The sequence below is a fragment of the Prunus dulcis genome, chromosome 3 (genome assembly GCF_902201215.1).
Source record: "Prunus dulcis chromosome 3, ALMONDv2, whole genome shotgun sequence".
NCBI lineage: Eukaryota > Viridiplantae > Streptophyta > Magnoliopsida > Rosales > Rosaceae > Prunus > Prunus dulcis.
Genome location: NC_047652.1, coordinates 10,512,663 through 10,535,660, shown reverse-complemented (window position 1 = coordinate 10,535,660; position 22,998 = coordinate 10,512,663). Strand labels below are relative to the sequence as shown.

General features: G+C 36.6%; 1 protein-coding gene, 1 long non-coding RNA gene and 1 pseudogene across 2 annotated transcripts; 2 read left to right on the top strand and 1 right to left on the bottom strand.

Annotated features, from left to right (window-relative positions):
* The first annotated feature begins 237 nt into the window (after positions 1–237).
* LOC117621433 lies at positions 238–13,690 on the top strand (annotated as a pseudogene).
* Positions 13,691–16,669: 2,979 nt separating this feature from the next.
* Positions 16,670–19,482, top strand: LOC117621434 (rac-like GTP-binding protein RAC2). The gene is made up of 7 exons (XM_034351902.1): positions 16,670–17,115; positions 17,225–17,312; positions 17,940–18,049; positions 18,156–18,219; positions 18,383–18,447; positions 18,573–18,638; positions 19,136–19,482. The coding sequence occupies exons 1-7, from the start codon at positions 17,017–17,019 to the stop codon at positions 19,232–19,234; spliced, it is 591 nt and encodes a 196-aa protein (XP_034207793.1). The 5' UTR covers positions 16,670–17,016; the 3' UTR covers positions 19,235–19,482.
* LOC117621435 lies at positions 17,788–21,807 on the bottom strand. The gene is made up of 2 exons (XR_004584918.1): positions 21,568–21,807; positions 17,788–19,560 (listed from the first exon to the last, which is right to left on the bottom strand). It is a non-coding gene; the product is annotated as an uncharacterized LOC117621435 (long non-coding RNA).
* Positions 21,808–22,998: the final 1,191 nt, after the last annotated feature.

Below are 22,998 nucleotides of genomic sequence, written 5' to 3'. Positions count from 1 at the left end.
TTAGCAGCACTCAAAAAAAAAGGATAGGGGATTATTTGAAAGTTAGATACTAATTCAGAGAGCAAATCATTAGTATACCATAGAAAATAATATAAATAAGTCAATAATGGGCCCAAAGAATTATAAAAAAGTTTGGGCATCTGAGTTGGGCTTACTTATAATAACCCAATTTGGTTCTCATGCTTCTTATAGTGGGCTTTTTAGTGAAACAGACCTAGGCACTAGCCCATTGTGAAACTTACTGCCTCTTTCACTCAGACCGTATCCTTGCAAAATAACCACGGCCATATCCTTGACCGTATCGGACCGTATTGCTCGTGTGTCCATGGCGTACGAAGGCGGATCGGATGGTCAACATAACAGAAAAGTCCATGATACGTCGTTTGCCGTATCCTCGGAGGCGTATCCGATACGAGCATGACCCTTCTTCCGTCTCAGTTTTTAGAAATGGTAGGCCGGTGCTTCGCTCTCTCTGGTCCTCCACCCGCAACTCTTTCTCTTCCTCAGCTTCAGGCTCCCAAACTGTACCTACTGCCCCCACGCGCCTCAGCACTCGCACGCGCCTTCTCGGCAGCCACTGCGGCCTCCGATGCTACTTCACCGAGCAGCGCGCTGAACCCAAGCCGGCTCCCCAACGTGGCGGTAATAGCTCATGTTGACCACGGCAAGACCACGCTCATGGACCGCCTCCTCCGCCAGTGCGGGGCCGACATCCCCCATGAACGCGCCATGGACTCCATCATCCTGGAGCGGGAGCGGGAGCGCGGCATCACCATCGCCTCAAAGGTTAGTGACTTCCTACAGAAATGCAATGCAAATTGCAATCTAATCTGAGGGCGTGTTTTATTTTTCTTGGATGGATCCGAGGACTTGTTTGGTTGCTAAGAAAATGGAAAACAAGAGCCAAAGTTGAGATTTTGTATAGTACCCATATGTAACATTAAAAAATGGATAGGGTGAGAAATGTAGAATGCAACTATTGAATAAAGTCGGGGAACGTCTTTGTTTTTTCAAAATTTATTTGTTCTTTAATTTAGTTTTTTTTTATTGTCCAATTTCTTTGTTTTTTACTTTGGTTGATTTTGGTTGTGATTAGGTGAATCTTGATTGAATTACCTTATAACTGTATGTAGGTTACATCAATTCCGTGGAAGGAGTATGAGCTAAACATGGTTGATACGCCTGGACACGCAGATTTTGGTGGTGAAGTGACTGCAGCAGACATTCATTTAGACTCCTAGTTGAGAGTGGAAGTCGGAAACAAGTTCTAATTTTTTTCCTTTAATGGATGAAATTGGTTTTCATTGGTTTTTGTTTAACTTTTTTTATGGATGGATTCGTAGGTTGAGCGGGTTGTTGGTATGGTTGAGGGGGCAATTTTAGTTGTTGATGCTGGGGAAGGTCCGCTTGCGCAGACAAAGTTTGTACTTGCAAAAGCCTTAAAATATGGGCTGCGACCTATTCTTCTTCTAAACAAAGTAGATCGTCCTGCAGGTACTTATTCACACTGGGTGCATCTTTAATTTACAAAATTGAAGTTATATAATTGCATGAATAATTTTAGAGTGGGGACATTGATAAAGGGAGGACATGAGCAGGTTGGATGGGTTAGGAGGCCTGCTTGCCGAATTACAGATTCACTTTGTTCAAGGACGACTAAGGGGTCTATCTTTGTTAGTCCAAGTTATTATTGGGTTCTTTGGGTTTCTCTGATCGCCAAATCATTGTTTCATGGGTGAGTTGAGCAAAAAAATGACATTACAATTCTCAATAACTAATTTAATTTAAACAAATATAAGTGCTTAGTTATAATTTAACAATATTGACATGGAAAGCATTTCGGTTATTGCTAATCTTCTTATTACAACTAAATGATTAAGTCAAAGAACAGTATATGGAATTTGTCAGTGACTTCTCATGTTGTAACTTCTTCAATTTGGTACTAGAACTCATCCTAGAAATGGATTGGACAGTTGAAGACTTCAGACTCTGTTGAACTTTTAATTTGGGCTAAGAAATTATTTCCGTATTTGTTCAACTTATTAACTATAATTTCCCAGGTAGTTATTCAAACTTTGGGTTGTGTTTGAGTTGGTCGGGTTTGTCAAACCAAAGTGCTGATGCTTTGTTTGATAACAAACAAAAGAATGATAGTCAACTTATGATATGTAAACACATATATATGCTCAAGCAGACACATGTTAACTGTATAAGAAAAGATGAGTTGTGTCAAGATGTTTTGGGTTGCTTCCTTGAAAGCATTCTGTTTGTGCATAATGTTTCTCTCTGTGTGCTGTGTGTCTGAACTTAATTTGTCTTATGTTTTATTCGGCATCCTGTTTAATTATTATTATCCCCTTTTACCATTTCACTTTACTCTTGCCATGCTTTGTAGGAAGCAGTTTTCATTTATAAAAAAAAAAAAAACAGAAGAAAAAGGAAACAATTTTCATTTAGAAAAAGAACAGCTTCCATCCCTCAGATCATAACTGTTAAGCTGTATTTCCCATTTACTTGGGTTATTGTGGTTATTGTGGTCATCCAGTTTCGGAAGATATGTGTAATGAAGTTGAGAGTTTGATATTCGATCTTTTTGCGAATCTTGGTGCTTCAGGTGTGGAAATATAAGAACAGAAAATTGAGATTATAAAATCCCACATCGGGTATTTCAAGCATTGCACCACATTACATAATATCATGGACCTCTCCAGCCATTGATTTTGGGTTGGATGCTCTAACTTTAGTATGTTATGAAAATTCATCCACACGTCAGGCCCAATCTGGTCTCACATGCTCCATATTACCAATATAATTTATCTGTGTGTCGGGTGAAATCCTGCCACATGCTAGTGGGAATGTTAAGATTTTAAAATCCCACTTTGGGTATTTCAAGTCTTGCACTATAATATATATTATCCTGGGCCTCTGCTCATTTTCAATTGGTTTTGAGTTGGATGCCCTAATTTTAACATGATATCAAAGCCGGCAATTCATTCACGTGTTCAGCACAAATTGCCACATGTGTTTTACACCACCTGATATAATTTGTCTCAGTCCTGCCACACGTGAGGATCCGACATTGGATTGTTGAAACCTTGCATCACAATATATAACATCATGGGCCTCTTCACCCATTGCCAATTGGTTATGGGTTGGATGTTCCAACTTTAATTTCCATTGTCTTAACTTTGTATTAGTCAGATGAAAATCTGGATCAAAATATTTCCTATTCTTGATTTAGAGGAGCAGCTAGATTTTCCTGTGCTGTATGCTTCTGCTAAGGAAGGTTGGGCTTCCACCACTTACACCAAAGATCCACCTGCTGATGCAAGAAATATGTCATGGCTGCTTGATGCCATTATAAGTCATGTTCCTCCACCAACAGCCAATCTTGAGGCACCTTTCCAGATGCTGGTTGGTATTCAACTGTTAAGGAATGTAATTGTATATTTATGCTCACCCCACCCCAATTCCCTTTTTTGAGCTGAATATGTAGGTTGAATCCATATTATTTTTTCTGCTTTTGGCTGGTCTGTTCATGTACTTTCCTCCTTGATTTATGAAGTGGTTTCTTTAGAGAATTCAGCTTGTACATTTCAAATTCTATGGGAAATGTGACCATCCTATAAATGAGGATTAGATGACTGCTAGTAATATTTGAGATTTCAATTGATTGTTAAGGTCTTGGGCACCATAACCAATATCCTCTAAACTAGCTGTTAGTGCATTGCTGATTATGATTTTCTTTTTTATCCTCTTCATAATTTTATGATGTGGAAATGCCTTCATGGATGGATTTGAAAGCTAGGCACCAGTAAAGCTTTTGGAAAGTTTGTTTTCATGCTAATTTAAGTTCAGATTTCAATTTTGGAAATTTTATTACGTTCCTAGGATTATGTAGATTTAGGATATTGTTCAAACCAAAATCTTCCCAACTATGGTGAATTCTGAATTTGTATGATTTTTCTGTTGCTTTATTCTTTATGAATTTGTATGATTTTATTTATTCTTTTCATTTTTTAGGATTCATGTTGCTTTATGATTTATTGCTCTATAAATACAAGTTATTGGCAGAAGACTTCAATATTAGTGCATGAAATAGAGTTATTCACACTGGAGCGTAGTTGCACTTTTTATGGATAATCCAGCAATACATTGCACATGCAAGAAACACACAATTATGCTATAGAACCCATGTCACGGGCTTTGACTTAATGGATAAATAACTTGTTTTTATCTTTTCTGTTCATTCATTTTATTGTTCATAGTGTTGGAAAATTTGAAATAGCATTTATTGGCGTTGCTCTAAGGTTTCCATGATGGAACGAGACTTCTACCTTTGACGAATATTGACTGGACGGGTTTCTTTTGGCAGCATTCGTGTTGGTGACAGAGTTCATGGGCTGCGTTACAAAGATTCTGGGGTTGAGAAAATTGAAGAAGGGAAGGTTTGTGGCTGTAAATTTTCCTCATTGTAGATGGAGCTCAAGAAATATTTTTCCCACTTGTAGTGCATCTATACAATATTTAATTCTTTATCACAATGAGGTTTTACCCATGTTCAGATAAAGCTTTTGTAGAGTTCACTATCAATGTCCTCGTTCCAACCTATATATTATTTTATCTATGTCTATGTGCTGGTTCAGTTAATTTGACTTATCTGAAATGGTGTTAGTTTACTCAGAATGTTCTGTATTTGACTTCTAAGCCTGCATTTTGTAATTTCTTAATTAGATTATTGAGGCTTATAGCTTTGTTTTTCTCTGACTAAGTATCTAAGATGAAAATATACAACCTCTGAAGCATCCTTGTCTCTCACAGAATAATAGTAAAGTTTGAAAAATTCTTTTGAACACGTAATAATACTAAGTTCTCTGTTTCCTCTTTCTTCTCATGAACATGTTACAAACATAGACCAATATTTGTGAACATTTTGTTTCAGAAGAAGTTATTACTTTTTATTTTTTTTAAGGAAGCTTTATTAATCATTCCCCAAATAAAAAAACTAAAACATTCTTGAGGCAAATAAAAAATGAACAAAAGCTTATTTCAACGACTTTCTATGAAATATCAACATTAGCTATCATTTTTTACATAATGAAAGAAGCTCAACACCAAATTGAAATATTACATTTAATTTATTTTTTTTCTAAACTAGTTTTTTGTTTCTTCTTCTTCCACAGACAATGGTACTAATTTACAGGGTAACTGCTTACATTTTGTAGGTTGTGAAACTGATGAAAAAGAAGGGAACACACATGGTCCTAATTGATAGTGCTGGAGCTGGTGACATAGTATCCATGGCTGGGTTGGCAAGTCCATCTATCGGCCATACGGTTGCAAACGTTGAGGTATGTTAGTGGAAATTATGTCTATGGCCTTCACAAGTCTTTTCATTTTCTTCTCTTTGGTCTCACTTAATCAACTGATCTTCCCATTATTGTTTTTTTTTTTTTTTCCGATTTTCTTTTTTAAATCTGAATATATAATTACTTCACTATATATTTTCTTGTATCCCTTGTGCTTCCGTTCCTACCTTGAGAAGGCTTGATACTGGGCCTCTCGCTAAGGTTTTTCAGTCCCTTTCTTTCAGAGTCATAGGCATTCACTTTGGTTCCCTTTTAATATAATTATTTAAACTGATCCTAGTTTGTGTTAACAAATTATTAATGGCCGTTGTATAAGGCAAAGTGTAGGTGCTTTGTGTCTTGTTTAACATTTGAGTTTGAACTTTTCAAATAAAAATTAAGGCTGCTTGTACCATGGTAAAGCATTTGATATTTTGATATTCTCTGTACATACATTTGATGTTCTGTTTGTTCAATTGAAATAGTTTTGGCGCATATAGTGATGTAGAAGTTATGAGAAGTTTTCACCATAGTAGGATTGCTTGATGTAATGCAGTTCAGTGAGGACTGCAGATATTATGGTAATGGGTGGGAATGCATTCTTGCGCAGTTAAGGGTGGTACCAATAGAGAACAAAATGATTTTTGTTTTTGTAATTGAGGACAATATGAATTGAAACTTAGTCTTGTTAGACAATTTATGACAAATGGCATGTTTACTTACAAGTAATGGGAATAAGAAGAAAGGGAATGATTGCCATTCCTGACTTCCCTTGCGTTTATTCACACATAAAAAATCATTTAATACACTTTCCCACCTTAAAATCCTTAATCAAATACCCCAAAACCAGAAATCAAATCAACTAGGAGGGGATAGTTGATCCAATTCCCATTCCTTGTTTATTCTAGTCTCTTTCTTATTATTCCCATTACTTATGAACAATCATGACAGAAGTGTGTAAAAAGTATTTTAATTTTAATTCTTATGTCATAAAAGTACTTGTCGTTATTTCTTGGTTGAATTGGATTTCTGATTTATTCTGATATCTTGTTATAATCCATATTGTCAATGAAATTGAGTATTGTCAATAATGACGCAAAGAGAAGAAATGGGTTGGGGCTTTATTAGTTTTTCATGAAGAAATGTTCCAAGTTTATTTTAGATATATGTCAGAGGGATTTTAGATACACACATTATGTTGAATGCCAGAGTTTTGTAGAGGTTAAGTGGTGTCTTGGAGGTGACTTTAATGTGGTACGCTTTTCAGCTGAAAAGTCGAACGAAGGAAGAGTGACTAAAAGCATGAGAGATTTTAATGATTTAATCCAAGAAACAAATTTACGGGATCCCAATCTCCTCAACGCATCCTTCACTTGGTCTAATCTAAGAGAAAATGCAGTTTGTAGAAGACTGGACAGATTTCTGGTGTCAGGCTGCTGGGAAGATTACTTCCCTCATTATCGCCACAAAGCTTTGCCGCGAATCACCTCCGATCATTGCCCTATAGAGCTGGACACCTCTAGGGTAAAGTGGGGTCCTTCGCCCTTCTGGTTCGAAAACATGTGGCTGAATCACCCGAACTTTAAGAGGAATATCAAGCTGTGGTGGCGTGAGGACCAGACTTCGGGATGGGAGGGAAACAAATTCATGACGAGGCTAAAAATGCTAAAATCGAAATTGAAAGTTTGGAGCAAGGAGGAATTCGGGGAAGTAGAGCGAGATTTACAGGAGGCCGAAGCTAGATTACTGGTTTTGGACCAACATGAAGGAACTGAAGGTTTGGATCACCTTTTGAGGTCTGAGAGAGAAAATCTTCTTCTAAAGATCGGAGATTTGGCCCAAAAGGAGGAAGTCAAATGGCGCCAAAGAGGAAAGGTAAAATGGGCAAGAGAAGGTGATGGGAATACCAAGTTCTTTCACAAAGTGGCTAATGGAGCTAGGAAAAGAAATTACATAGAAAAATTAGAAGTGGAGGATTTGGGAGTTATAGAAGTAGACACAAACATTGAAAGGGAGGTGATTAGATTCTTTAAAGGGTTGTATAGCAGCAATAAAAATGTAGGCTGGGGGTGTTGAAGGCCTTAATTGGTGTCCCATTAGCCAAGGGGAGGCTGATTGGCTCGAACGCCCTTTTGAATTGGAGGAAGTTCAGAAAGCAGTTTTTGATTGTGGCAAGGACAAATCCCCGGGACCAGATGGTTTCTCCATGAGTTTTTTCCAATCTTGCTGGGAGGTTGTCAAGGGAGATCTTATGAAGGTAATGCAAGATTTTTTTCATAGTGGAATCGGAATCGTAAATGGGGTTACAAATGAAGCCTTCATTTGTCTCATTCCTTAAAAGGCGAATTCTGTGAAGGTTACTGATTACAGACCGATTAGTCTTGTTACGAGCCTTTATAAAGTGATATCCAAGGTTTTGGCTTCAAGATTGAGGGAGGTTCTTGGAAATACTATCTCCCAATCTCAGGGAGCCTTTGTCCAAAAGAGACAGATTCTAGATGCTGTGTTAGTCGCAAATGAAGTTGTAGAGGAAGTCAGAAAACAGAAAAGAAAAGGGCTGGTTTTCAAAATAGACTTCGAGAAAGCATACGACCATGTGGAATGGAATTTTGTAGATGATGTGCTGGAAAGGAAAGGCTTTGATGTCAAATGGAGAGGCTGGATTAAAGGCTGTTGGAATCTGTCAATTTTTCCATTATGATAAATGGAAAACCAAGAGGAAAGTTCAGGGCCTCTAAGGGATTAAGACAAGGGGACCCATTATCACCATTCCTATTTACCTTGGTTAGCGATGTTTTAAGCAGAATAATAGAAAGGGCTCAAGATGTTAACCTAGTACATGGAATTGTTTCTGGTCATGATCAAGTGAAAGTTTCTCACCTCCAATTTGCAGATGATACCATTTTCCTTTTGGATGGTAAGGAAGAGTATTGGTTAAATCTGTTCCAGCTGCTGAAGTTGTTTTGTGATGTTTCTGGGATGAAGATTAATAAGGCTAAAAGTTGCATTCTGGGGATCAATTTTAGTATTGAAGCTCTGAATAACATGGCGGGCAGTTGGGGATGCAAGGTAGGTTGCTGGCCTATGGTATACTTGGGTCTTCCTCTCGGGGTAAACCCAAGAGCTCTTAATTTCTGGAATCCGGTAAAGGATAAGGTGGAGAAAAGACTTCAAAAATGGAAGAGGACTTGCTTATCCAATGGTGGAAGGTTACCAAAGGTGCAAGGTTAACGCTAATCCAAGCGGTTTTGAGCAGCGATCCTTCCTACTATATGTCACTGTTTAAAATGCCTATAGGAGTGGCCGCCAAAGTAGAACAGCTTATGCGTAACTTTTTATGGGAAGGTCTGGAAGAAGGGAAGAAATGTCACTTGGTCTGGTGGGAAAGGGTGACTAAATCGAAAGAGGAAGGTGGTCTTGGAATTGGCTCTTTAAGAGAAAGAAATGAAGCCCTCAGAGCTAAATGGTTGTGGAGATTTCCACTTGAAACCAATTCGCCCATTTTACTAACAAGCATGAGATGCCTCTTAATTGGGATTTTGATTTCAGAAGGAATTTTTCCGAGGCTGAAATAGCAGAAGTGGTAATACTTTTGGATATATTGGGGAAGGTGAGATTATACAGTTCTAGATCGGATCGGAGATCATGGGAGATTGAGGAGCAGGGTTCTTTTTCCTGCAAGTCTTTCAGGTCTTTTCTTCTCTCTACCACCAGGGATGTCTTCCCCCCTTTCATCTCAATCTGGAAGGCAAAGACACCTCCGAAAATTCAATTTTTCGTGTGGCTGGCAGCAAATGGCAAGATTAATACTGGCGATTGCATTCAAAGGAGGCAACCAAAGATGTGCTTATCCCCTTCTTGGTGTGTTCTTTGCAAAGAGAATGCAGAAAACATTGATCACTTGTTCATTCATTGTTCGTATTCCCTAAAATTATGGTGGAGGATGTTGGGTGCTCTCAGAGCGGAGTGGGTGATTCCTAAAGGGTGTTTTGAGCTCCTTAGTATCAATCTGAGGGTTTCGGGGAAGGGGAAGGGGAAGAGAGCTGGAATCCTTCACGATTGTCTAGTTCATGCTATTTTTGGGAATATCTGGATGGAGCGAAATCGAAGAATTTTTCAGGGTCATATAGGAGTAAGGGTTGAGGAATTATGGGACAGAATTAAATTTTGGGCATCCCTTTGGGCATCAGTTTTGGGGCAGTTCAAGGACTATCACTACTCTACCATCATGAGAGACATGATGGCAGTCTTAAGATGATTTTACTGAAGTTTTGTGTTTTTTGTGTTTTTTAATTACAGAATTTTTTCAATCTTAGTAGGTCAGACAATCTTTATTTTTGGTCTTCTTGTTTGATCGAGGATTTTTCCTCTTGATTATCAATACAATGTTTCTATTCAAAAAAAAAAAAAATTATCCTCTCCTTATGATGAGGAACTAAGGGTCCCTTTGGGAGGAATTATTTCAAACCTAGGAATTCAGTTAATATTATATAGTTAAATTGCGTGATTGCATTACTACAAAATCCAACTATTTGTATTTCTATTAGAAGAAAAAAAAAATTGAAATTATTCATTATATATAGCCATTTCAAATATATTTATCTAGTTATTTAAATCTCCAATATATTCTATTAGTTATAGTTTTAAACTAATTTAGCTTATTGAGGCACGAAGGAAAAACTAATGGCATGTTTACTAACTTGGAATGGGTGATCTCTTACTCATTCCTTCTCTCTCCTATTCTTGACTTCCCCAATTTTTGCCTTCCCCCATTTCAAGTAAGTAAATATGCCATAACTTAGCCTATTGTCAAATCTAAATCTTTTTTTTTTTTTTTAATCATTCCATCCAAGTGGAGGAGATTATTGTTGCTTCCCAATTCGATATAATCAACATGCTCTGTTATTTACTGTTTGTGAACTTTTCATTAGTTTATTTTTGAATAAGTAAATGTATATGGATGAGACAAACAATCTACTGTTTACTTAATGTCCCTCGCAGTATATAATTATATTTAATTGGTTTAATAATCCATATCTGTGGGTACTAGTGTATGAGAACTTATACCACTTACTAAAACGAGGTGCTATGGATTAGTGATACACATAAGAAATCAATTATAGGCACTAATATAGTTAGACGTGCTCTTAATAGACAGATGGGATTTGCAATCGAATGTAATATCTGTTCAGGATCATGGGATCCTTTTCTTTCAAGGATGTACAACTTTTGCACCATGTTATGTCTGACTCTGTTTGCTCTTTCTCTTGGGTGCGATTTGCGATTTGAATGTCTATGTAGGTAGTCTACATCTCTTGTCTTTTGTCTTTCAGATTAGTTACTTAAATGATTTTATCTACTTTTGTCTTAAGATGATGGTAAAACATTATGATGTGTAATTCTTATGTTGCATCATTCTAAGGGTTTATATGTTTTTATCTTTCTATAACGTGTCATAGTGGTACATTTTGTTGAAAACTGACTTATGGTTGCATCTGACAGATTAGGAGTGTATTACCCACCGTTGAGTTGGATCCCCCAACTATTTCCATGACTTTTGGTGTTAACGACTCTCCATTAGCTGGTCGTGATGGTACCCACGTAAGTCATGATTTTTCCGTTATGGTTTTTTTGCAATCGGTATATGTGTACATTTTTTTTTTTTTTTTTAATGCCCGTAATTTGCATTTAGCTATTTACTTGTCACATTGATAGATGTATTCATTTTATTTTTCTCATTTTTGGTTTCAAATCATTATTGTATGAATAGAAAATCAGTACTTTTTTTAGAACTAGGATAAGCTATGAAAAATATATAGATAAAGAGCACATACAGTAGAGATGTGAAAGTTTGTATTGTAATCTCTTATTGTCATCTGTGTTTGCCTAAATTTGACATTAAAGTGGGGTGTCAATTTTATGAAAAGTAGGGTTTGATTCACTTGTCCAATTGAAAATATATAGGACATAAGGAGGGTAGAAATATGGCAGGTGTCCAGCAACTTCTTAGTTCTAAGTAATGAATTTCATTCAACTTGCATAATAATACATCCTGCTAGGAATACTCTGTATCAGTCTCAAGCCAGGCATTAGTCCAAAAATATTTTTTTTTTTTCCACCAACCTGTAAACGCCCTAGACATGCTCTAGACAAGTGTTATTGGGGTCACAATACATGTTGCGCCCTTTTTAACGTGGTCATCCGTCACTCTATGTATTTTCATTCCACTTAAATGTAAGCAAAAAACTGATGACTGCACCTGTAAGAATGGGTTTTTCTTGGACCAGTCTACATGATCTGACATATTGATGATGTTATAATATGCAGCTCACTGGAGGAAAAATTGGTGATCGACTCTCAGCTGAAGTGGAAACCAATCTTGCCATTAATGTTCTTCCAGGCTTATCAGAATCATATGAAGTTCAAGGGAGGGGAGAGCTTCAATTAGGTTTGTTCCTTTAAGTTCACAATTATTTTTGCAGTTTCTTGTTTTCTTCCAAGAGACAACTTGTCAACCAAATATATATACGACGTTTTACTGACACGGCTCTCTTCACGTGCATCTCTACATTTCATTGTCAATTACGTTTAAACATATTCTCAGTGTAGTTTTCATGATGTGTAAAACAGGTATTTTAATTGAGAATATGAGGCAGAAGGGCTTCGAGCTGTCTGTCTCGCCACCCAAAGTCATGTGAGGCACTGATTTTTGATTTATTGCTAAGTAAATGTGATTTTGTTTACATATATATGGATTTCCCAAATCCAGGGCTTTTTATCATAAAGAAAAAGATATTGAGGTTCTGGAAATATAATGGTGATCAGTTTAGAGTGTTAAAATTATAAAGACATTTGCAGCAAAAATGTGAAATACTTGGGGAACTTTGGGAGGATACTAATGGAGGAGACATAAGCAAAGATTAACAGTCAATACATGGTAAAGAAGGTGGAATGAAGAGTTCTTTTCAACATTATTGTTCCCAATGTTTTGTTATATGCTTAGTCTTGTGTTATAATTTTACTTTATCTGATATCCTTAAAATAAAAAATCAGTGATTATACAGTAGCAGGTCCTATTTTCTAAACTTCATTTTGTTATATCTACTGTGCGTGCATTAGTGTATGTGTATAGAAAATTAGGAACGCTATGCAATACAGCTAGTGATATAGCGCGCTATGTGAGCGTGATTTAAAACACTATATGTGCACATGCATTATTCACCGTATGATTGTTCTTCTATCCTTGCTTTTGTTGAATTACTCATTTTGATGGCTTGAGCAAAGTTTTTTGTTTTTTGGTACTGAATCAGGTATAAAACGGAGAATGGTCTAAAGCTTGAGCCAAATGAAGAAGTTACTATTGAGGTAAGGAATTGCAGATCTGAAAATTGTGTTGTCCTTTCGACAATTGAGACTCATGTATTATTGTTGCAGGTAAATGAAGAGCATGTCGGGTTAGTTATGGAAGCCTTATCTCATAGGCGAGCTGAGATTGTTGACATGGGTCCTGTTCCAGGAAGTGTTGACAGGACTAGATTGTCTTTGACATGTCCATCAAGCTTCTCTTACCCTCTTAATGTCAATTCTTCTTTCTGCCTCATTGAGCCTATATTATTTTGCCACATAAACAATAATTATCTGTTTAGCATTTGATAGGTTGTACGGTTCATACATTTTTCCATATTGATAGTCATCAGAACGAAAATCACTATGTCCATCGTACTCATTTGGTTTTGTGGTGACTCTTTACCATTATTGCACATCTAATGTTACATTGCATAATCTTTAACCATGTTTTATCTATGCAGTCAACTAGTTTCATCACCATTTATGATTTATATCTGGCCTAGTGATTTATAGTTTCATTGGCGATACATTCCATTTAAATAATAGAAATTGATCTTCTTTTGTGTTGTATTCTTCAGGGTTCTGGTTGGTTACAGAAGCATGTTTAGCAGCGACACACGTGGAACTGGATTTATGCATCGCGCTTTTTTAAGTAAGATTTTCCCCTGTCTTGTTACTTTTATCTCTCCATTCCCTTTGCATTTCGGTTTTGCCTTTAAATCTGTCATGTAACTGGGGCCTCGTTAGGGAGGTAATTCTTTTCCTAGTTGGTCATCACCTAGTTCTACATTTTCTGGTTGCTTGGATTTAACATGGTTCTCTGTCCAGGTCTAGACCCTGACATATGGATGTGCTTGTGTTTGTGTCCGGACACCTGTGCCTATATGTATATAGTGATGTATGCATCCATGTATAACTCATGCATATGTATGTTTATGTATCCATAGTGTATGATACTTATGCATCAACATAAAATAAGAATTGAATTTTTTTTATTTTATATTGTGTTTGTTTTCTTAAATGTGTATTTTTATAAATCTGATTCTCAGCCTGGTTAATAACAGTTATTATGGTCCAATCAGATGAATCTTAATTTTGCAGAATTGATTTTGATCTATTCGAGATGGGAAGAAAAGAACATAGACATGCTGAGTAAATTGAAATATATATATATATATATATAGAGAGAGAGAGAGAGAGAGAGAGAGAGAGAGAGAGAGAGACACGAACAGAATAAGCACACAGAACTCCCCCTCCAATGAAGAAAAATCACACTAAAATTAATTTTCTGGAAATGTTTTTACAGAGAAGTCCGGAAATAATTTGGTGATAGTACCTTTTCCAATCAGTTTAAGACCAAATGAAACAACTTTCAGTGTTTTTCCTGACCAAAAAAAAATACTTCCAATTTTTCATTTTTCCCTAGATTGTAAAATAGTTTTTCTGTAAAATGTAACAGTGACTTGGAGATTGAATATCTGGACTTGGTGGCTTAGGGTAGGGCCTGTTTGGTATTCTACTTGAATTCAATTTTTAAAACTCAAAAATCAAATTTGAGTTCAAAACAAAGAAAATCTGTTTGGTAGTCCTATTTTTAAAAATTCAAACTCAAGAACAACTAAAAAAACACCTGAATTATTAAAAATAAAAAATATCTTTTTTAAAAAAAAAAAAATTTATAGCAAAGGACCCACTAGTATAGTGGTTTGGAGTATTTACTTCCTCAGGCAAGATCCTGAGTTCGAGTCCTAGCATTCGTGTAGTGTGTGTGAGTTTAGTATGTTATTGCCCCTCTTAATAGAAAAGGACCTCAAAAAAAAAAAAAAATTATTTTTTCAATTTTTTTTCTAACAACCCACAAGTTCTCAAATTTTTAATATTGAAAATAGTTTTCAAGTTGCATACCAAACAAGTTTTTTAATCTTAAAAATAAATTTAAGAACTCCTTGTTTTTAAGAAAAATCAAAATTTTTGAGTTTCCTATTTGAATAAGATACCAAACACCCCCTTCCGAATCGATTGCGTGGGACAGTGACTTGAAAAACAGTGCAGCAAATGCTTATATTATACTGCTCTCAAGTGTAACTGGCATTGCGTATTGTCTTTCGGGAATTGTTGCATGTACAATAAGTCAAGAAAACGCGTGTTATTTGTGAAAAATAGTTATGTAGGTGTATAATATGCGAATAATAAGTTTGCACTCAAAGAAACACATGTTCTTTCGTATTTTTGCTAAGTATAAGGAACCTCACCATTTGACAAACCAAAAAAAAAAAGTTCAACATAAAATCCTTATTGAAGATGCTCTCTTTTGCTTAAGTTTCATAACACCATATAAATATTGAATAAAAGTCCTGGAAATTGGTAGAAAAATATGAAAATCTATTTTTTATATAGAAAAATCCATTTCATAAATCCAAAAAATTGGGAAGAATCAATGTGACCTTGTTAAAACCTTTCCACATGGGACAAAACCCTGGGGTGGGAGACCCGATTCCATCCAGTATGAGACATCTCGTTCACGGTGGCCAAATACGATAAGCAGAGTATTAGCTTGGCAGGGTGGGACAGAACAGTGGAAGGTAGTTGCTGCAGAAGAGTGCGAATTTCCTCCGCCGAACTCCCTTCCGGAGCTAAACAGACTTGTTTGTTGTTAATCAATTGTGTAACATTCAAATAATCAGGGGCACAAATCCTGCGTCCAATGCAAAGAGTAACCCATTCTTCAGCGTGTAGAGCTCCGTGGCAAGGATATACACCATGCCAGGAGCTCGCATAGCCACAGCTCCAAGTTAATTCACCATTGGGATCACGAACCACAAAACCAACCCCCTTGGATCCATCTTTCATATCTACAACCCTCATCCACATTTAGTTTTAAAAAACCATTAGGGGAGGCTGCCACCGTACCGTAATAGTTGGCATGGGGGAACTCCTACGATGACATTCAGTTATACGTTTAACCTAAGCATCATAGCTCCTTACCTGTTCCAGCAATCTACCTAGGAAAGTTGGATTATAACCAAATAAAATAGCATTGCGCTCATTTCATAACAGCCAAACTGTAATTGCAAACACGGGTAATTGGTCCCCAGAGGACACCTCCAGCGCCGCTACAAGTAGAGATGTCGGATCATGACTTTGTGATATAAGAGGCATAACAGAAAGCCCCACCCCCTACCAGACTTGCAAACATAGCATGGGTGGATGTTTCAAGAGCAGTAAGGCAACGAAAACAAACGACATCAGTGATCAGCCTGCGCCGATAAAGTACATCCCTCGATGGGAGAATATTCTGCGCAAATCTCCATAGAAAAAGCAAAAATTTTGGAGGCACCTTCAGCTCCCACAAGTGCTTCCATAGTTTGTTGACAAAAGATGAACTAGCCCAATCAGCAGCTATATTACTAGCAAGTCGTTGATGTTCCGTAGCAACCCAATATCCACTTTTTACACTATATCTACCATGTAGATAGTTAACTTGAACGTTAAAACCATGTTGTGCTTTTCTCCATCAAAAGAATCCGAAGTCAAACATACAAGCAAGATTAGATGGAATATGCAATCGACGGCTCCAGTAATTTCAATTTTTTTTATTCTTTTTTGGATTTGTAGCCCCTTCTTCTTCTTCTTCTTCTTACATGCATCGATGATGATTATTTGGTAAACTAAGCAATGTTTGTTTCCCAATGGTCTAGCTAAGTGAAAAAATGCCTTGATTTGCAGATTAGTAGTCTCAAGTTTAGACTCCAATGATATATATTTTGGTAGTGTTTGTGAGAAAACCTCCCTCCATTTTCGAACTTTGAAAAAAAAAAAAAAAAAAAGTACTAAGCAATATTATTTTTTGTATAGGTAAGTAAGCAATGTTATATTTCCACAATACTCATGATTAAACCTCTCCCTTCTCCCATACTTAACCAACTAACACTAGCACCAAACACCAAACTCCTCCTTTATTGGTCTTTAGCCTCTCTGGCCTCCCCTTAAAGAAACAGAAAAGCCAATGGCAATCATAGTAAAACAATAAAGCAGCAAAGCTAATGGAAGTGGGTGGTGTGGTGGTCCTCCCCTTATTAAATGTCACCTTGCCCTCCATTTCTATTCAAAATTCAAACTCAACCCAGCTCCCAGATCCCTAGCCTCCCTTTTCCTTCCTACTTCTCCTCTTTTCTCTAATTGCTCCACTTAACATTTTTTAACAGAGAAGGTTATAGTTGAGGAAGAGACGCAGCCGAGAAGCTTGTGTCAATGGAAGTGGACAGAGAAGAGAGAAGGGTAATTTGGTAATTGAGAGCAGAGGGTGAGTGAAGCAAAGAAAATGAGCACAGCTAGATTCATCAAGTGTGTCACTGTTGGAGATGGAGCTGTTGGGAAGACATGCATGCTAATCTCTTACACCAGCAATACCTTCCCCACTGTAAGATTAAGCTTGAATATATGCTAATCAATGTTTCATGGTTATTTATTTAAATTGTGATCTTTCCCTTTTTTTCTTTTTCTTTTTTAATTTTTAATTTATTTTATAGGATTATGTGCCTACAGTGTTCGACAACTTTAGCGCTAATGTGGTGGTGGATGGCAGCACAGTTAACCTTGGATTATGGGACACTGCAGGTAATTAAGTAATTGCTTTGCTTCTGTATGTGGGTGCTTTGTTCTTGATTACTTGCTACTGTGGTGAAGAGATTATCAAGGTCATATGTACTTGTTGAAGTACTGACCTAAACTACGAAGGAAAAAGAGGACTCGGAATAAATTTCAATTGAGTTGCTGCAATGAATCATGCTAGATGCTCTTTCTGATTTCATAGAAATTACAACAATGCGTGCAATATTTATTGGGGGATGGGGAAATCAAAGACACGACTCGGTTGTACGAGCAATTGTTGTTAACTACTTGAACTACAAACTCCTTCCCATAAGGATAGAGATTACAATGTTCTTTGTTCATATGCTTTGGAGTTTCTGGCTCTGTCAATCACTATCTGGATTATTGAACATGTGGATTTTGCATAAATTAAGTGGTGTTAGTTTGTTAGTTTGATAACCTAACTGCTGAGAAAAAGAAAAGAAAGAAAAGAAAAGAGAGATTGTTTAGTTTGAACATCTGATTTTTTGAACCCGTCAATTTTGCATAAAATAATATGGTTAGTTTGACAAACTGACTAGAATACATCTGCTAAAAAGATTACTTGTATTTTCAATATGCACATGCTTATTGTATGTGCTCTTCGGAATTCAGGACAGGAAGATTACAACAGGCTGAGGCCTCTGAGCTATAGAGGTGCTGATGTGTTCTTGTTGGCCTTCTCTCTCATCAGCAAAGCCAGCTACGAAAACATTGCCAAGAAGGTTTGTTAAACATTTCAATATTTTGATTTATTCTTTTACTTGTATTTTTGTACTCTCAGCAGTCAGAATCTAATATGCACATCAACTTTTATTGTTTGACACCCAGTGGATACCTGAGCTGAGGCATTATGCTCCAACAGTCCCCATTGTTCTTGTGGGAACCAAACTTGGTATGTGTTATTTATAGTAGATAAAAGTCATAAAAACCACAAAAGGTGCTTATAATATATATGTGTGAGAGTGTGCAAGCTCGCGTTTCTGTGTTTTCGGTTGCTTGTGTGTGAGCACTAGAATTTGATCTTGATGTAATTCTGATAGTAATTTTGGCTGCAGATTTGCGGGAGGACAAAGAGTATTTGATTGATCATCCTGGTGCTACACCAATATCAATTGCACAGGCAAGTTACTTACACAATAAAGGGCATAGGAGTTGATTGTCTGTCCTCTTTATCTTGCTTTCTAACAGACTACTTCCTACTGTCAATTCTTAAACTGTGAAATGTTCTTCAATGTTCTTAAGCAGGGTGAAGAGCTGAAGAAGGCAATTGGTGCTGCTGTTTATATAGAGTGTAGCTCCAAGACTCAGCAGGTTTGCTTAATTTCCTAGTGCTTATTATTAAATATAACACTCTAATTAGCTCATTATTTGAATTTGATCTGATCTTTAAAACTCCTACTAGGATTACACGAAAACTCAAATTATTTGGTTATACTTGTAACTAGAACTTGATCTGATTTATCTATTTAGAATGCTGCTACATTTTCTCAGTTCTTATGAAAACTCCTTTTCACCAAGAGTTTTTTTTTTAATTTTTAATGTAGGGAATCCCTTTCATGTCTAAAGTCATGGAAACAGACTGTATTTTCTTTTGGTAGCAAATATCATGCAAAAGGCCATAAATTTTCTCGCTGCCTACAACTTTAACTGTGATTTAAAAGTATTGTTTCCCTTTACTCTGTTTACAAATGATTAACCAGGCTTTATATAGATAGTGTAGTTAGTCAATAATCATTACACTAATTAAGAATGTCAAGGCTGTGATCAAGTGCTCAAACTAACTTACTGTTCTCTGGCATGAACTTTAGAATGTGAAGGCTGTGTTTGATGCTGCCATCAAAGTTGTTCTGCAACCCCCTAAACCAAAGAAAAGGCGAAGGAAGGCGAGGCATTGTGTGTTTCTCTAATTTTCATGTTACTTTTCTCTCTTGTAACAGCCACAGTTCCTCTTCTAAGTCCTCATACTCCTGGCATTTGTTGTTTTTCATTTTCTGCTTGTATTTTCCCTTATGTAATATTATTGTGTTCCATACTTCTTGTGGACTATAAAGAAGGCAAATATGTTGTAATATCAGTGCTCAAACAAAGCAAGATAGCACTGGACTGAGGCAGATAGTGGTCTGTATGCCCTATATACCATACATAATTTTTTAAATTTTTTTCCCAGCTGTGAAGGCCACACAAAGCCCAGCTTACTATCCCTTTCTCTTTATGTCTACTAGCCTCTCTGCCCCTGCCAAGACAAGTGAGAAGAATTGTACGCTTAAGATGAAGAGCGGAATACAGAAATTATATAAGAAAACTAGACAGCCTTAACCCACTGGCCACAACAAAGCAAAGATTATTTGAGTTTTGATTGGATGGGTGAAAGTAATAGAGAACCTCAATCTCTACCCCTTTGTAGTTTAGACTATTACTTATATTTGTAAAAAATAAATACCGAAAAAGAATAAGTGGCTATGTGGTTTTGTGCTATAACTTGAAAGAATGCGAAGCTAATACGATTGGGGGATTCTTAATTATTTTATTTTTTTTACCTTGTTTAATTTTTAACATATTAGTTTTTACTCTTTTGTTCTTTTTAAAAGAAGAATTTTTTTTAAATTCTTTGCCTAACCTAGTAGAAAAGGGGCTTCACATGCATATCAATGGTTTCATGTTCGAACCCCCATGATGGCAACTTAATAGTGTGTGTCTGTGAAAAATCTCCTCCCAATTATCGCTTTTCTTTTTGTTGCCAAAGTTAGAAAGAGGGAGATGGAATTTCACTCACACATGTACCATGAGGGCTTGAACCCAAGATCACTTGAGGAGCACACCAAACACCTAAGCCAATCCAACTAACACCTCATTGGTCAAAAGAAGATTTTTGAGTTAATAAGTTTAGTAAGAGATACATTCTGGGTTTTGAAAATATCCAAAAGTTGGTTTTTTAAATTTAAAAATTTTAGAAAATGTCACCTAAGCTTGGATTCTGAGCCTCTACATTTACACACAATGTATTTATCCGCATTTCGCAACATCTGAGTCATTCCAATAAGGGGCTTTGGTTTAAACTCAATAAATACTTTAATAATGTGAAAGATAATAACATAATTTTTCCTATTCTAGATAAGGTCAATAACTAAAATATATCATCCAATTTTACAATAATGCAATATAAAAAATCCTAAAATTAGACACATTACCAATCCTTCAGTATTTTAACAAATTCATTTAAAGTCAATCACCTTATTCCACACCCTTGAGAAAGGATTGGCCCAAAGGTTGAGACGCACTTTGATTGGTGGTGCGAAAACCAAGTATCAACACAAGCTAAAAACACCAAATTACTTAAAAACCCTTAATTAAAACCAAGCCCCTAATTAATAACCACAATTTAATCAGCCAGCACCATTTTCAAACCTATAATTAACTTAGCCAAACCCCTAAATTCAAAGCTCTAATATACTACCAAATTTATTAGAAAACTTGAATTAATAACCTTATTAAAGTCAACAGGGTCTAAACTAATGGAAAAGTGCTTTAACTTGCAGACTAGCTAAAAAAACTTCAATCTCCATGGCACCAGTGTGTGTGTGAGAAACCCCCTCCCCTTGTAGTTTTATCACTTGTACTAAAAAAAAATTAAAAAAACCTAATTAAAAAAACCCCTAATACTTTATAATAAAGATCTTAGAGCATGTACAATCATACTCTCTATTTTTTAGTTAAAATTTAGCTAAAAACATATAAAAACTATTTGAGGAGCTCTCTATAAAATTTTAACTCAAATCATACTCTCTAGTTTAGGGGGTCATAAATGCTATAACTCTTTTTTAATTGGTCCATCTCTATAAAAAAAAAATTATATAAAAATAATTAGCAATAACTAAAGGTTTAAAAAACTCATAAAATAAAGCAACCTTAAATTATAGAGAACTACTAGAAGTCTTTTCTCTCTCCTCATATTTAGGAGCTCCTACAAGTCACCCTATTTTAGGAGGTGGATAGGGAGTATGGTTGGAGTTGTATTTTTTCAATAACTCCCTAAAATTTGTCCGAGAATGTGGTTTAAGGAGCCCATTGTAGATGCTCTTACATTCAAAACCTTAATATATAAAATAAAAAAATAAAAAAAACCCAATTCAAAACTAGCAGAAACCCCAATCAGCACCCTTAATCAATATCCAAAACTAATTTAAACATAATACCTAAAATTGCAAGCATACAAAAAATGGCGCAAATGATATTTACCCACAGAGTGACGAGAGGAGACAGAGGTGAGGGAAATCTCGTGGAGAGTGGAGGGATTGGTGGTGGTTATGTGGAAGAGAACGATGCTTCAATCAAATAATAGAGATGGAGAAGATGATTGATGAGGAGGACAGAACAGAGATGAGAGGGAATCAAAATTTTGCAAGAGAGAGGAAATGAGATTTTGAAAGAGAGAGTTGATCGAATGGAGAAGAAAGAAGAGGCGACTCCGATATTTCCGTGGTCTGTGATGTAGTGTAGCCAATTCTAGTATAATGTAGAAGTGGCTATTTTAAAGAACAACATATCGCCACGTGTTTACTATAACCAATCATAGCTTGACATGTGTACATTATAAAGAGAAGAAATATGTATAAATATATGTCGGTTCGTTTGGTAATGGATGCTTTGGAATGTTCAGGTACGACAACTGCCTCCGATATGAATCGAGTTGATCCCAAAAACCGAACTTTTTGAACCCTTTTTTTCTTCCTCTATTTTGGTGGTTGCGACCTAGAGGGAAACGTCTTAAACCCAATCGGTTAGAAACAACAACGTAAAACCCAAAGAAGTTACAGAACTCAGCCATTTCTCTTAGTTTTTAGAAATGGTCGTTGCTTCACTCTCTGTGGTCCTCCACTTGCTTCAGAGATACCCTTAGAGTTCTATCCTAAATGGGAGGGTTGTTGAGTCAAGTCAAGAAGAAGAAAAAGAAAGTCCCACAAAGGAATCTTGGACAATGGGCACATGTCTTGAGCTTTGTAAGGGCCAATAGCATAGAGACTATCCTTAATTGCCTGGTCACTCACACTTCTACCCAGGTCAGCAACTCTTTCTCTTCGTCATCTACATCCATTGCCCCAAAATCATACTTACTGACCCCACAAGCCTCTGTACTTACATGTACCTTCTCGGCAGCCATTGTGGCCTCTCATGCTACTTCACCGAGCATCGCGCTGAACCCAAACCGGCTCTATTGTGGGGGTAATAGTTGAAGTTGACTACGGCAAGACCATGCTTATGGACCTCCTCCTTCACCAATGCGGCGCCGACATCCCCCATGAACGTCCCATGGACTCCATCAGCCTCGTGCGTGAGCGCGGCATCACTATTGCGTCAAAGGTCAGTGACTTTGTACAGAAATGCAACGCAAAATGCAATCTAATCTGAAAACATGTTTTATTTTTCTTGGAAAGATCCTAGGACTTGTTTGGTTCTTGCAGTATTGTCCATGATTTGCTAACACAACACAAATTTATAAGAAAAAATAAGTATTCGGGTTTGACTTAACGGGTCGGGTTGAAAACAAGTGGACCCTTTAGCCACCCGTTAAGGGCAAAGGTATTTTCATAAATTTTTTCTTACCTTTCTTCTCTACCTAACACACACACACACACACTCTCTCTCTCTCTCTCTCTCTCACCACTCCCCCTTC